This window comes from Henckelia pumila, chromosome 1 (genome assembly GCF_033568475.1).
Source record: "Henckelia pumila isolate YLH828 chromosome 1, ASM3356847v2, whole genome shotgun sequence".
Classification (NCBI taxonomy): domain Eukaryota; kingdom Viridiplantae; phylum Streptophyta; class Magnoliopsida; order Lamiales; family Gesneriaceae; genus Henckelia; species Henckelia pumila.
In genome coordinates, this window is record NC_133120.1 from 99,679,997 (window position 1) to 99,693,085 (window position 13,089).

Below are 13,089 nucleotides of genomic sequence, written 5' to 3' on the forward strand. Positions count from 1 at the left end.
AAATATATCCTCCGATCATTAAAGACAAAGTTTTTATTATCTAAAATTTTAATATAAATTATATATATTATATATATATAATGTTAAAAACAAAATAGTAAAACTAATTTATATTTATTTTGTTTTTATTTCGAAGAATGTTAAAATATAAATATGTTAAATATGATAAATAGTATTTTACTTTAAAATAACAATAGAAAGTAGTAATATATATTTTTAATAAAATATTATGATTAATTAGAAAGTTAATGTTTTAATATAAAATTTTAAATTATGGGATACAAAAATGTAGAACGTTAAAACCACGCATAACTTGTCCTGAAAATTCAAATTAAAATATAAATTAAGATGAAATTATAAGGACAAAATTTTTCTATTTTTACATATATAATATTTTTAAAATATAAAATTTTTGTCTCAAGATATTTAAATTATTTCTGATATTAGTTTTTTCGTTTTGTTCTAATTAACATGAATATTTGTCATATAATATATTTAAGAATTAAATATTGCTTCATATCTACTTCTCGACTTCTCGTATCCTCCACCATTATTTATTTATTTATTTATTTATTTTGACATTTTTTTGTAATAATTTGATTTAAATTTTGTAAGTTGTTTTCCCAAATAAAGAATTTTTATTGAGAATTAATGTATCCTTAATTCATTAAATAAACAAAAAATACATGTATCCTCCACCATTAAAATATGTGTAATTTTTTTTAAAAAAAATTAAGACTAATGAAGATTTAAGGATATATTTTTGACAAAAAAATGCATACAAATATGGTATAAGGAAGAAAATAATAGAAAATAATAATTTAGTCAAATCATGTGTCAGAATACATTAAAAATATAATAAACAATTGCTTTCACTGTGCGTGCAATTACAACAAAGGTCGGAGGGGGCTGTGTGCAAAAATTTTAAAAATTCAAGGATATATTAACCTATTAAATTTTTATAGGGGGTTTTATGATAATTAGGATTTTCACAGGGGGTCCGGATGCTATTAACCCATGTTGTTGTAGCTAAACTCGGAAATGAAATAGAAGATAATGTTGGTCATTATTTAAATACTATCTCATGGTCTTAGGTTGCGTTTACTTGGGGTGATTATCATCTGATAAGACTATTAATACTAATTCATCCCATGTTTACTTAAAAATTTTAAAAAAATCCTAAACTCAAGGGCCCGTTAATAATTAGATTTGAGCATGATTTTTAATCCTCAATTTCATTAAGGATAAATAATTTATGGCTTGTATAAATGGAAAAAAAGTTAGAAAACTCCCAATATACCCTTATTTTTAATCATTTCTATTATATTTAAAGGGTAAAATTGTAAATTTTTGTTTAATCACAATTCTAATCACAATCGTAATCAATCATAGTAAACAAATTATTATTTATCCATAACACTCTATATCATATCTAATTAATTTAATAATCACCTAATAAATTATATCTTCACAATCCTATTAAAATAAGTAAACGCGGCCTTACGAGTTAGGCCTATGATATTTCCTATTGATGTGATGTGTGGACTGTGGAGCAAGACACGTTTATATATAATCATTTATTTGGCATGAAAAGTACCAGAAGATAAAAAGGTAAGATGGATAAATTTAGAATTCACAAGGTTGTCGACTCGTGGCTACTACGTCATTTATAAATAGGTTTAATTTTAATTTTAATTTTACTTTTATTTTTTATTTTTATTTTAAGATAACTTTTTTTTTGAGAGGTTGAAGATAACTTTTAATTTTAATGTGTTCTGCAAATTTATATGAACAAAATAATATATATATATATATATATGCGCGTATGTTTGTATGTATGCAGTATGCTATTGCTGGCAAATTTGCCATCTATATATATATATATATATATATACACACGTATGTTTGTATGTATGCAGTATGCTAGCAAATTTGGGATCTATATATTGCTATTGCTGGCAAATTTGCCATCTATATATATATATATATATACATACGTATGTTTGTATGTATGCAGTATGCTAGCAAATTTGGGATCTTAATAATATATATATATATATATATATATATATATTAACTTAAATTTATAGAACAATAATTACATTGTAATCATTTTTTTTTTGGGGTCAAATTTCGCTGTTTGCATACAATAGTTTTTCCGATGTTAAATTAAAATTCTATCATATAAGATAGATGAGCCAGATTGATAATTTTCCGACCAAAACAATTTGTCTCGATAGCTCGTTTTGAGTCATGACAATTCGAGAAAATTGCATATTACTCTTTTGTAAATATCTCAAAAAATTTAATAACTCGTTGCAAAAAATAAATAAGTGTTCAACGTAAAATTCGATCCTAACTTATGGGTTTTACTCCCATGAAATAGGTGAAAGCACGTGATTGATACGAGACCACATAATTTGGACCAATAAGAGAGTTGCACCAATCACATGTGAGTAATACCCATATGGTAGGATCGAAGTTCCCGTGTTCAACCCCTTACGTTTTTTTAAGTACTCGTAAATCATGAAAATATTAATATGATTCTAACCCTTGTTCATTTTTTTTGGATGAAAAGGATGTATATTTTATTAAAATATCAATATGATTCTAATCTTTTTTTGTTCATTTCGTTTTTTTTTTTGGGAATGAAGAAAATATATATTTTATTATAACGACTCTTGAGTCATTACATCTGAAATAAGAGTAGGGGAAGATGATCCCATTTTACTTGATCGGACAATGAAACAATGACTCTTATCAAAGCGTGAACGACCTGAAACACAATTTTGTAAATTCAAAACTAAGCACGGTTTATTTTTTTTATTAGATTTTTTAAGCCTCTAACTTTATCATATTAAGAGTGAAACAATAAAATTCATCGCAATCGAAACGTGAACGACCTGAAACACAATTTTGTAAATTCAAAACTAAGCACTGTTTATTTTTTTATTAGATTTTTTAAGCCTCTAACTTTTTCATTTTAAGGGCGAACAATAAAATTAATCGCAACTCCAAGTAAAATCTTAACCGTTGATTCAATTTCTAAATACTTTGATACATCATCGTCATCATGATTATATATTATAGTAGTAGGTAAAAGATTCGGTCACCACTCCAACTTCCTCGTATAAATTTTGAAACAACTTTTAATCCCAAATTTCGAAGACTTGAATCACTCTTCTCTTAGCTCACCACGATTATTTGGATATTATTATAAAAATTTATATCCTCCAAACGAGGTTGAATTAGCCTGTAATTGAGTTCACTTCATCACCTTTTTTTTTTTTTTTTGATGTGTTTTTGAAAGAATTTTGGTTGCAAATTGCTGTGAATTCAGTTGCGTAACTTGAATCTGTAGTTTCTGAAAGCGTTTCAAAGTTCCGAGGATGAGGAGATCTGGGTATGGAAGTTTTCTTTTCATTTTCTCGTTTTGTTTTTGTCACTCTTCCTATCGTTTGGAATTTGCATTCACCCGTCACTTTCTTGAATTCTATGTTTTCTTGGTTTTGGTGTTTGGTCAACTATTTCAATTAGGCATTTCATGTTGGAGCTTCTGATCCCCTTGGGAACTGAAATGGGAGACATCACGCTGTATATGAGGCTAAATGTCATATGGACGCTTAATCCCTGTCGCATTCGGTTAAATTTGGGTTTTCTTCTTGATTTGATCTTATGTCAGGAGCGCCACATTATTATGGTGTGAAATAATCTAGGCACACTATTTCTTGCTGTTGGATTTATTTCTGTTTGAATCAGCCATATATATGAGCAATTTCCCAGTTGTTCTTCCTCACATATTGGTCTCTTTGAGCTTTACGGGTTTGATTAACCTGTTGGAATTTTCACTTCACCTAGGTTTCATTTAGATTCTTTTAAGGTCAATCATTGTTGTTGTAGTTGTCAAGATTTAATTGTATGCCATTGCTCAATAAATACGCAAGTAATTGCCTTTTCATCATAACAATGATCGCAGCTTGAGATCTGTAACTTTTTATTAAGTGAAAGTCAAACATAGTATTTGCGACTGCAGCGAAATAATGCTACAAGCCTTCAAAAATAAAAGTTTGTGAAATTTGGTGAACGTATTGGATGATATCCATGTTTCTTTCATCTATCGCTCGAGGGAAATCTAGTGTATGTTGCTGCCCTGTCCTATGTCCCCCACTATTGGTCCACCTTTGTGTCTAAATGGATTTGAACAACGCCCGAGGATATCATAAGTAAACTATTTGTAATATGTTATTGACATATTGTGGAAATATAGTGCTCATTTTTACACCCTATGTCCTGCCCTCACACGAGGTCATGACTCATGCCTCACGTGGAAGAAATGAAGTTAGTGGATTAGCACAATATTTATCGGTCCCGTGTCCTCCATCGTCGATCATCCCGAAAAAGGAAGAAGTTGATGAATTAGAAAAATGCTTAAAGTTGATGACCAAATAAATTGTGATTCGTGCTCTTGTACTGCTCGTTCTAATGTTGCTTAATATCTTATCTCATCAAGGATCACGAACATGTTCCTTCATTCTAGCAATGTTGGGACCGATAGTATTGATGCTTGTGATATTTTTTGCCTGCCATAGATCGACTAAACATGAATCAACACAAAGGTGTTCCTAGCTCGAGCTCAGTTCACAATAAACCAATCATCCAAAGCGAATCACTAGACTGCGATTCCAGCGCAATGGATTGTATTAGTGGAGGTAACAATGCAAGTCTCTCGTCTAAGCAGCGGCTTCGTTGGACACACGAGCTTCATGATCGATTTGTCGATGCTGTAGCCCAACTTGGTGGTCCAGACCGTGAGTTATTTTCATCTTTGATTTCTAACTTGAACGCCCCCTCCCCCCAAATATGCTCATATATATAAAACAAAAAAGTGTGTGTGAGGGAGTTTTCAAGAATAAACCTGATGAATAAACAAGAAAATCCCATTTAATGGACACTGGCCTACAATACAAGAAAAAGGTATATTTATGTACGAGAGAGCTTGTGTATTTGTTGAGAGAATGTGTTCTTCTTCAGTGCTTTTGTCATAGTCTATCAGGGGGGGCATAGTGCTTCTCTGTTAAAATTGAAAGATAGCAGAATAGTGTTTGTTGTCACTTAAATGAAAAGTGGAAATGAACTTATGTTGGATTTGATGTGCGAGTAACACTCAATCACTAGGTTTTGGTTCTCACTCTATTTAAATGATCATGTCGGCGTTCCCCTCAACAGCAACAGGAGCCCAAGTCCAACCTTATGGAATTATTAATCTTGTAGCAGTTGAATGAAAAAAAAAACATGCTGTTTGAAAGAAATTATTTTTGCTTGGTTTCCCAGTTTTCCTCAGATTCTTCCCGAGTATTGGGCAAAATTTTGAATTTTTAAAGATTGATATCCAAGTATTTTGCAATAGTATCCCCTAGGGCTTTAGTTTTGTGCCTTTTTATTGAGTAACATATGCTGCAATCATCATTCACTCTGTCAGTAAATAAAAGTCTCTGATACTATTAATTTTCTGGATTCAGGTGCTACTCCAAAAGGTGTTCTTAGAGTTATGGGAGTTCAAGGTCTGACAATTTACCATGTAAAAAGCCACTTACAGGTATACATATTGTGAAATTCGCTTCAGTGTGTTATCTGTGTTTCCTGCTGCCGGGCATCTTCCGCTAATTTCGCTGTTGCAAACAGAAATATCGGCTAGCCAAATATCTTCCAGATTCTTCATCTGATGGTATGTTGTCATCTTGTAATGTTATTTTATCTGGTCAGTCATCATGTACTGAATTATGAGGTGGCTTTACAGTAATATTCCTTTCCAATCAGCTCACTCGTTCATATATATTCATGATTTATGTTTTAAGGGAAAAAACTTGAAAACAAAGAAGGGGACATGCTTTCCAGCTTGGATGGTTCATCGTAAGTTGAAACTTCTCCCTCATTTTGTTTCAAATTTTACTCTGGACCATTTCATGGACGTGCATGACTGTTCTACAAGTTCTTGGACCTAATCAGTGAGCAATTATTTGAGTAACATCCCTTTTTCTGTTCTGTTTGTTCATGTGTAATGATTTAGTCTGATTATCTCTTTCCATTGAGGCATTATTTGTGTGACCACCTGAATAAGGAATATGGTATCATCTTATTAAATGATCCATTTGATACCAGCTACGGTGTATTTTTCTTGTAGAGGGATGCAAATAACTGAAGCACTCAAGCTGCAGATGGAGGTTCAAAAGCGGCTTCAAGAGCAATTAGAGGTATACTTTTAAACCCCTGGAAAATCTGTTTTGTCTATTGCAGGGCTGAACAGCCTGAACTATGTGGGAGATCCATTGTATAACTGATCTTGCTCAAGTGTGATGCATTTTTTGTCCTTCTATACAGCATAAAGTTGCAATTATTCTGCTTAACTCCTGGAATTGCATTGGTGGTATTGAACAACACAGAAACTCAGTAAACCTTGAGAAATTTATGCTCAGAAGATGCATAAATCAATTCAGACTGATATTTAACAATTATTCAAATATGTCATTTGCCACTCAATCATGTCACCAATTTTGTCCGAGTGACTAGTGTACAAAAGCTTTCCAGATTCCGGAAATGAAATGAGAAATCTTGCTTATTTTCAGCTTTTCATTTTCCCACCCTTGGAAAGATTAAGATGACATTCTCCTGCACAACTGTGTAATTTGATTCCTGTTAAGGTGAACTGTCGTGATATTTAAGGTAGATTTCTTGCATCATTTACATTAACAAATAATTTTACAGGTGCAACGACAGCTGCAGCTGCGGATAGAAGCCCAAGGAAAGTACTTAAAGAAGATAATTGAAGAGCAACAGCGCATCAGCGGTGTTATATTGGAAGTACCTGGCTCTGGGGACAATTACCCTGAATCAGATTCTAAAACCGACCCAACTACTCCTGGTCCAACATGTGAGTCACCATTCCCAGACAAGCCTGCCAAAGAACGCGGCACAACCAAGAGCCTTTCTCATGATGAATCATTCTCTCATCACGAGCCTCTTACTCCAGATTCCAGCGGTTGTCCGTTGACTTCACTGGTGTGCCCTGGTGAGGTGCAGAGAAAGAATCTTTGAATGAGAACTAATGTAGCGTACACCGAAGCTGCGAAGCAATTTACCAGTTCGACACTGGAGTCGGGCTTGAGACTTCGTACCTGCATCCATATTAATTCACTTTTCTGATTGAAGTTTGATTTCTCTGCGGTTAACAACATGCGACTTGTTGGGTTCGTTTACTTGTTTCCCTAAGCTTAAAATCATTCAGTCTCCTTGTATGTTTAGTTTTCTGATAAACATTAGTTCAAATAACCTTATTTGTTTTTAGATGTTAAAAAGTGTTAGGTTTAGAACTGAAGTACTAGATCAGTCTGAAATTTTCATTTCCGAGTGTTGTAGCCTTTAACATTCCTGTATTCTCTCATTTTACTACTTTGATGGCTTTGACTTTTGAGAATGAATAATCATAGACAGAACCGAAAAAACGAGGCCATACGAGGAGCTGATCAAGCGTGAGTATATAACATGCAGATATAGAGGTTATTTTCAAGTATAAAGAGGATATGTTTAGGGAGTTTTTGTAACATTTAAAAAAACAAGATAATTGATTTATGATAACGTTTGTTTTAGATATTGCAAATACTACTTGTTCGAGAGTGTACCAGTACCACAATGGGCCAGGGCAAACTCTTACGAATTGCATCATCTCTTCCACACAATGCAAAGCGAAGTCATGAACATCCAGACACTACTCGTAATTCGTGTGGATTATGCCAGATATGAAGTTGACTGGACAAAGAGTAACATCCTACTGGGGTAATTTGTAGGATCTCAAATTCGAGAACGTGATGGATATATATGCAATAGAGACAATAAAAATCGAGCCATGCATATATGGTCCAGAAACTGTAGATCGTACATACTAGCCAACCAAGCATGGTCCATGAAGCTCCACTTGACATTAATTTTTGGAATCCAATGGGTGAGATATCACGCCCGATACATTAATTTCCTGCAATCCATTTATGGCATTCAAGAAGAGATCAAATTTTGCCCTGCGGACATATATGGTAATATAAGATCTGATCAAGCGTTGTCAATTCAAATATATCATCATCATCTCAATGTAATACTTTGGCTTAGCAAAAATATTGCAATTCAAGATTTTCTTATCATCTGTCGTCTTCAAATTAAAAAAAAAATCATCATCACCACTTATATTACGCTAAGAGAAAATATTTTTTTGATTCATTAATTTGTCCGTTTTTTTTTATTTTGATACATTGATTCATAACTATGAATGAGCATTCATCTATATATATTGTGTGATGGAATAGAATCTTTGAACTTGAGAATTCAATTAAAAGCTAGCATAAACTATATATATCTTAGCTTTATCGAGTAGTAAATTGTTCCTGGTTTTGATACATTGATTCATAACCATATTTTACAAAATGAACATTCATCTATATTGTGTGATGGAATAGAATCTTTGAACTTGAGAATTCAATTAAAAGCTAGCATAAACTATATATCTTAGCTTTATCGAGTAGTATATTGTTCCTTACATTTTCTTCTTCTTCCATTGTATCGCACAACGTCCGCCCCTTGGTTTCCGGTAGCCAAACAACACACAATCCACACAACCCAATTGTCACACCAAACACCCCATACGAAATCAACCCGGTCTCCTTGCCGGAAGCTACTAGCACGGGGCCGAGCACGCCGCCTAGCATTCCCGCCTGCCGCACCATAGACACCGCCGATCTCCTCACACACGTGGGAAACAACTCTAATGCATAGATCAACATCACGTTAGCTCCCATGCAAGCACTGAAAAAGGACAATAATTCCAGCACCATTTGGACAGTACCGTTTTGTTGCACCAAAACGCAAGCAACACAGCTGATTCCACTCGCTAATGTTAACCCCAGAATCGATCTTTTTCTGTTCAATTGTTCGATGAGGAAGAATGTAAGGAACGAGGCTGGGAATTCAGATAGAGCGTTAAGTGTCACGCTCAAGTACAGATCGAAAGACATACCTAAAGGCAAGCCGTAATATATCATGCCAATGCCGAAGCCCGCCCCGTCACCACCGCAAGCCGCCACAGAGCCCACCCTTTGCTCGACAATATTTTAATGGCCGAGTAAATGTCTGTTCTCTCTTCTCAGTTTATGCTTCCGTTGAAGAAACTCTCTGTCTGCAGGTTCTTGGATCCGGAGATGGTTCTTAGAGTTTTCAGGAATTCCTCCTTTCTTCCATTGATGAAGAGCCATCTGGCAGATTCTTGAACCGTGAAATACATTAGAATCGAGTATAAAATTGATGGAACACATGTCAAGAGATAGATTAATCTCCACGAACATCCTCTCACCAACAGTGCTACAGCTGGAAGAGACAAGAACCCAAGAGTATAGCACGCGAATCCTACAATCCCAGCTTTTCCTCTCCATTTCTTTTCAACTAATTCCGTAGAAAGAACAAGTGCACATGATCCAATCGGGGCTCGGCCAAACCCGCTGACAAATCTTAAAGCCGTGTAAATCCAAACATTTGGTGAAAGAGCAGCCAACGACCCGCTCAAAGACATGACCAGAGATGAAATAACAAGCATATTCTTCCGACCCAAAGACGAGTCAGCAAGCGTAGCAAGAACAAACCCACCTATTAAGCATCCAGCAAAGTAAGAAGAAGCAGGGAGACCACTGATGATGGGGTTTGAGCATTGGAGGGACCATTCAGAAATGGTGGATGTGTATGCTGGAAGGTTCCACGACCAAGATTCCTTTGGAAGCTCGCAAATATTAACGTTGTTGCAAGAATCTTTGCAGCTCCATTTGGGTTGTGCGTCTGTGAAGATAGTGATGAATGTTTGTTGTGCGTCGAAAAACCATGCAAAAGATAAAAGAATGGCCTGCATGAATTGTCCCCATCCAAACTCGCCGATGTAGTGCTGTATTGCGTCGTCTAAGGCCGGACGACACTGCTGTTTTTTCGGCACCGCCTCGGCCAGCGACGCCACGTTGGTGTCGGAAAGTAAGGGATTTTCATCTGTCATCTTCGGCTGAATGGAATCTTGGAGTTCGAAGGTTTTAATCGCTTGAACGACGGATAATCTATCTACTAATGTAATGCTTCGGTGATTTATGCATCATGAACTTTGGACATAACTCCACTCTAAAAATTTGCTCAAATGGAGGATGATTGTCTTTAGAAACGGTATCAACTGATTTTTAAACCAAACTAATATTTATAATAAAAAATAATATTTTTAATATAAAAACTAATATTTTTCAGCAAAATCTAAATTTCAACAAAATTTCAACAAAATTTCAACGGGGTTGCTTTAAAGTCGATGAACTGTAACTAAGAATCCATATAACCAGAGCAGAGATGGCTGATGAAAATCCACCACCGACAGAGGCGGCAGCCTCGCCGGATATCCCCAGAAACCCGCAATATCTCACCTTAGACGACACAATCGAACACTGCATCGGCGAATTGGGGTGGAGTCAACTCCTCCAGGCAATTCTTATATCCTTTGCATGGTTTTTCGACGCACAGCAGGCTTTCATCAGTGTTTTCACAGATGCACAGCCCAAATGGAGCTGCAAACATTCTTCCGATTCGTGCAACAACAACGCTAATGTTTGTAAGCTTCCGAGGAATTCCTGGGAATGGGACCTTCCTGCGTTTACATCCACCGTTTCTGAATGGTCTCTCGAGTGCGCAAATCCTATAATTATTGGTCTTCCGGCCTCGTCCTTCTTCACGGGGTGTTTGGTAGGTGGATTCGCACTTGCGACGCTTGCAGATTCGACTCTGGGTCGGAAGAATATGTTGGTTTTCTCGTCTTTGGTCATGTCTTTAAGCGGGGTGCTCGCAGCTGTTTCAACTAACGTTTGGATGTACGTGGCATTTAGATTTGTGTGTGGGTTCGGAAGAGCCAGTATTGGAACATGTGCGCTTGTTCTTTCGACGGAATTGGTTGGGAAGAATTGGAGAGGAAACGCTGGAATAATGGGATTCGTTTGCTTTGGTCTTGGGTTTTTGTCTCTTCCAGCAGAGGCATATTTGTTGAGAGGATATTCATGGAGATTAATCTATCTCTGCACCTGCGTTCCATCACTTTTCTACTCTGTTCTTGTGTATTTTGCAGCTCAAGAATCTCCCAGATGGCTTTTCATCAAGGGAAGAAAGGAAGAATTTGTTCAAGCTCTGAGAAGCATTGCCGAATCCAAAAAACGTAGCCGATTAACAGAAAGCTTCTTTCACGAAACCGTCAACTGGGAAGAGGAAGTGCAAGAAAGAGACATTTACTCAGCCATGAAAATGTTGCTGAACAAAGGGTGGGCGGTGCGGCGGGTTGCGGCGGTGATGGCTGCGGGATTGGGCATAGGAATGATATTCTACGGGATGCCATTAGGCCTCGGTAACTTGTCATTTAACCTGTACTTGGGCGTAATGCTGAACGCTTTATCGGAATTTCCTTCCTCATTCTTAACTTTCTTCCTCATTGGAAAACTGAACAGGAAAAGCTCCATCGTTGGGTTAACTTTACTGAGTGGAATCTGTAGTGTTGCCTGCGTTTTAGTGAAATGGAAAAAGATTAAAATGGGGCTGGAGGCGGTATCATTTTTCAGTGCTTCCACTGGGATGAATGTGTTATTGATTTATGCTTTGGAGTTGTTTCCTACTTGCGTGAGGAACTCGGCCGTGTCGATGGTGCGGCAGGCGGTGGTGCTTAGTGGGGTGCTCAGCCCCGTGCTTGTGGCGGCCGGGAAACACAATGGGTTGATTTCTTATGGAGTGTTTGGTGTGACGATTGTGTTGTGCGGATTAATTGTTATTTGGCTGCCGGAAACTAAGGGACGCACATTTTGCGATACAATGGATGAAGAGGAAAAAAGGGAAGAGTAATTGTATTCTATCATGAGAGAGAAACTCTTTGTACGTGATATGTTCGTTTCAATATCTTGTGCAACTACAAAAGAAAAAACATAGAATCTTCCCACAGAGATAATAGTTGTAACTTGTGCCTGTTTAAGGCTCTTTTGTTTGGCCGATTAAAGTCTCTTGCTCTAATTCTTCTGCCCACACTTTTTTAAACTAGCTTGACACACGAAACTTTTCAATGCGGTTTACCTGATTAATGTGATTTGCATACTATTGCGTTAGTAGACGGTGTACTCAATGCACATCTAAATATAATGGTTGTGGGTTCTCAAAAGTCAAAAAAAAAAAAATAATAATAACTGTACTTGAACTTTTTAAAAAACTTCAATTATACATCTCGATTACCACCAATTTGCAGTCGTCGTGCTATCAGAACTCAGAAGTTATACATCTCTATCACCACCAACTTGTACTCGTCGTGCTAATTAGTGCACGGTTGCTCCTAAACAAACTTACAAAAAAATATAGACAGAAGAAAAACCACGATGCACTAGAAATCACTAAAAATATAGACAATTAATCTTATGACATGATTTATTGCAGTATTGTGCGGTCCTGTGTAGATCAATAAGAATAACACGCAAACACACATTTAATAATAATAATAATAATAATAATAATAATAATAATAATAATCTATATCTATATCTATTCTATCTATTATAAAAGCATGAGTATGATCTCAATTATGTATTTAATTTTGTATCCTTGAAATATTTGAGTTTCCCATATTGACCATTGATGAATTGAACATAATGTTAATTAATTATTAAATTAAACTCCATAATGTGTGTTGTTTGGATTAACAGTGTGTTTGATAGACAGGATTTGGATGAGATTTGGTGGGATTTGGATTTGTAAATATTGTTTTGCTGTTTGGCAAAATGAAATTTTAAAACGGGATTGGTATTTGATGGGATTTCATTTAACTAAGTCAAATCCTTATAAAATTTGTCGGATTTCATGGGATTTCATAGAATTTGAGTTTATAAAAATAATAAAATTATTTTTAATAATAAATTTATAAACTTTAGTTATAAATTTAAGTTTTTCAAACATTTTTTTTTTAAAAAAAATAACACTTTCCAAAAATTTATGCTAGCAAATTACAATATG

The 13,089-nt window shown here is 35.4% G+C and overlaps 3 protein-coding genes across 4 annotated transcripts; 2 read left to right on the top strand and 1 right to left on the bottom strand.

Moving 5' to 3' along the window:
- Positions 1-3,105: 3,105 nt before the first annotated feature.
- Positions 3,106-7,637, top strand: LOC140874937 (myb family transcription factor PHL7-like). Of its 2 annotated transcripts, XM_073278436.1 has the most exons (8): positions 3,106-3,403; positions 3,538-3,700; positions 4,590-4,808; positions 5,520-5,596; positions 5,683-5,725; positions 5,856-5,910; positions 6,182-6,251; positions 6,763-7,637. In XM_073278436.1, exons 2-8 carry the CDS (start codon positions 3,676-3,678, stop codon positions 7,090-7,092), a joined length of 819 nt encoding a protein of 272 aa, XP_073134537.1. In that variant the 5' UTR covers positions 3,106-3,403; positions 3,538-3,675; the 3' UTR covers positions 7,093-7,637. The 2 variants fall into 2 exon arrangements, with proteins under 2 accessions (XP_073134537.1, XP_073134547.1); XM_073278446.1 differs by lacking the exon at positions 3,538-3,700 and having other exon boundaries at positions 6,763-7,633.
- Positions 7,638-9,184: 1,547 nt separating this feature from the next.
- On the bottom strand, positions 9,185-10,075 carry LOC140874930 (organic cation/carnitine transporter 2-like). Its single transcript, XM_073278425.1, has one exon. It carries the CDS (start codon positions 10,073-10,075, stop codon positions 9,185-9,187), a length of 891 nt encoding a protein of 296 aa, XP_073134526.1.
- Positions 10,076-10,399: 324 nt separating this feature from the next.
- LOC140874923 (organic cation/carnitine transporter 3-like) lies at positions 10,400-12,292 on the top strand. Its single transcript, XM_073278413.1, has one exon. The coding sequence runs from the start codon at positions 10,411-10,413 to the stop codon at positions 11,935-11,937; it is 1,527 nt and encodes a 508-aa protein (XP_073134514.1). The 5' UTR covers positions 10,400-10,410; the 3' UTR covers positions 11,938-12,292.
- The last annotated feature ends 797 nt before the right edge of the window (positions 12,293-13,089 follow it).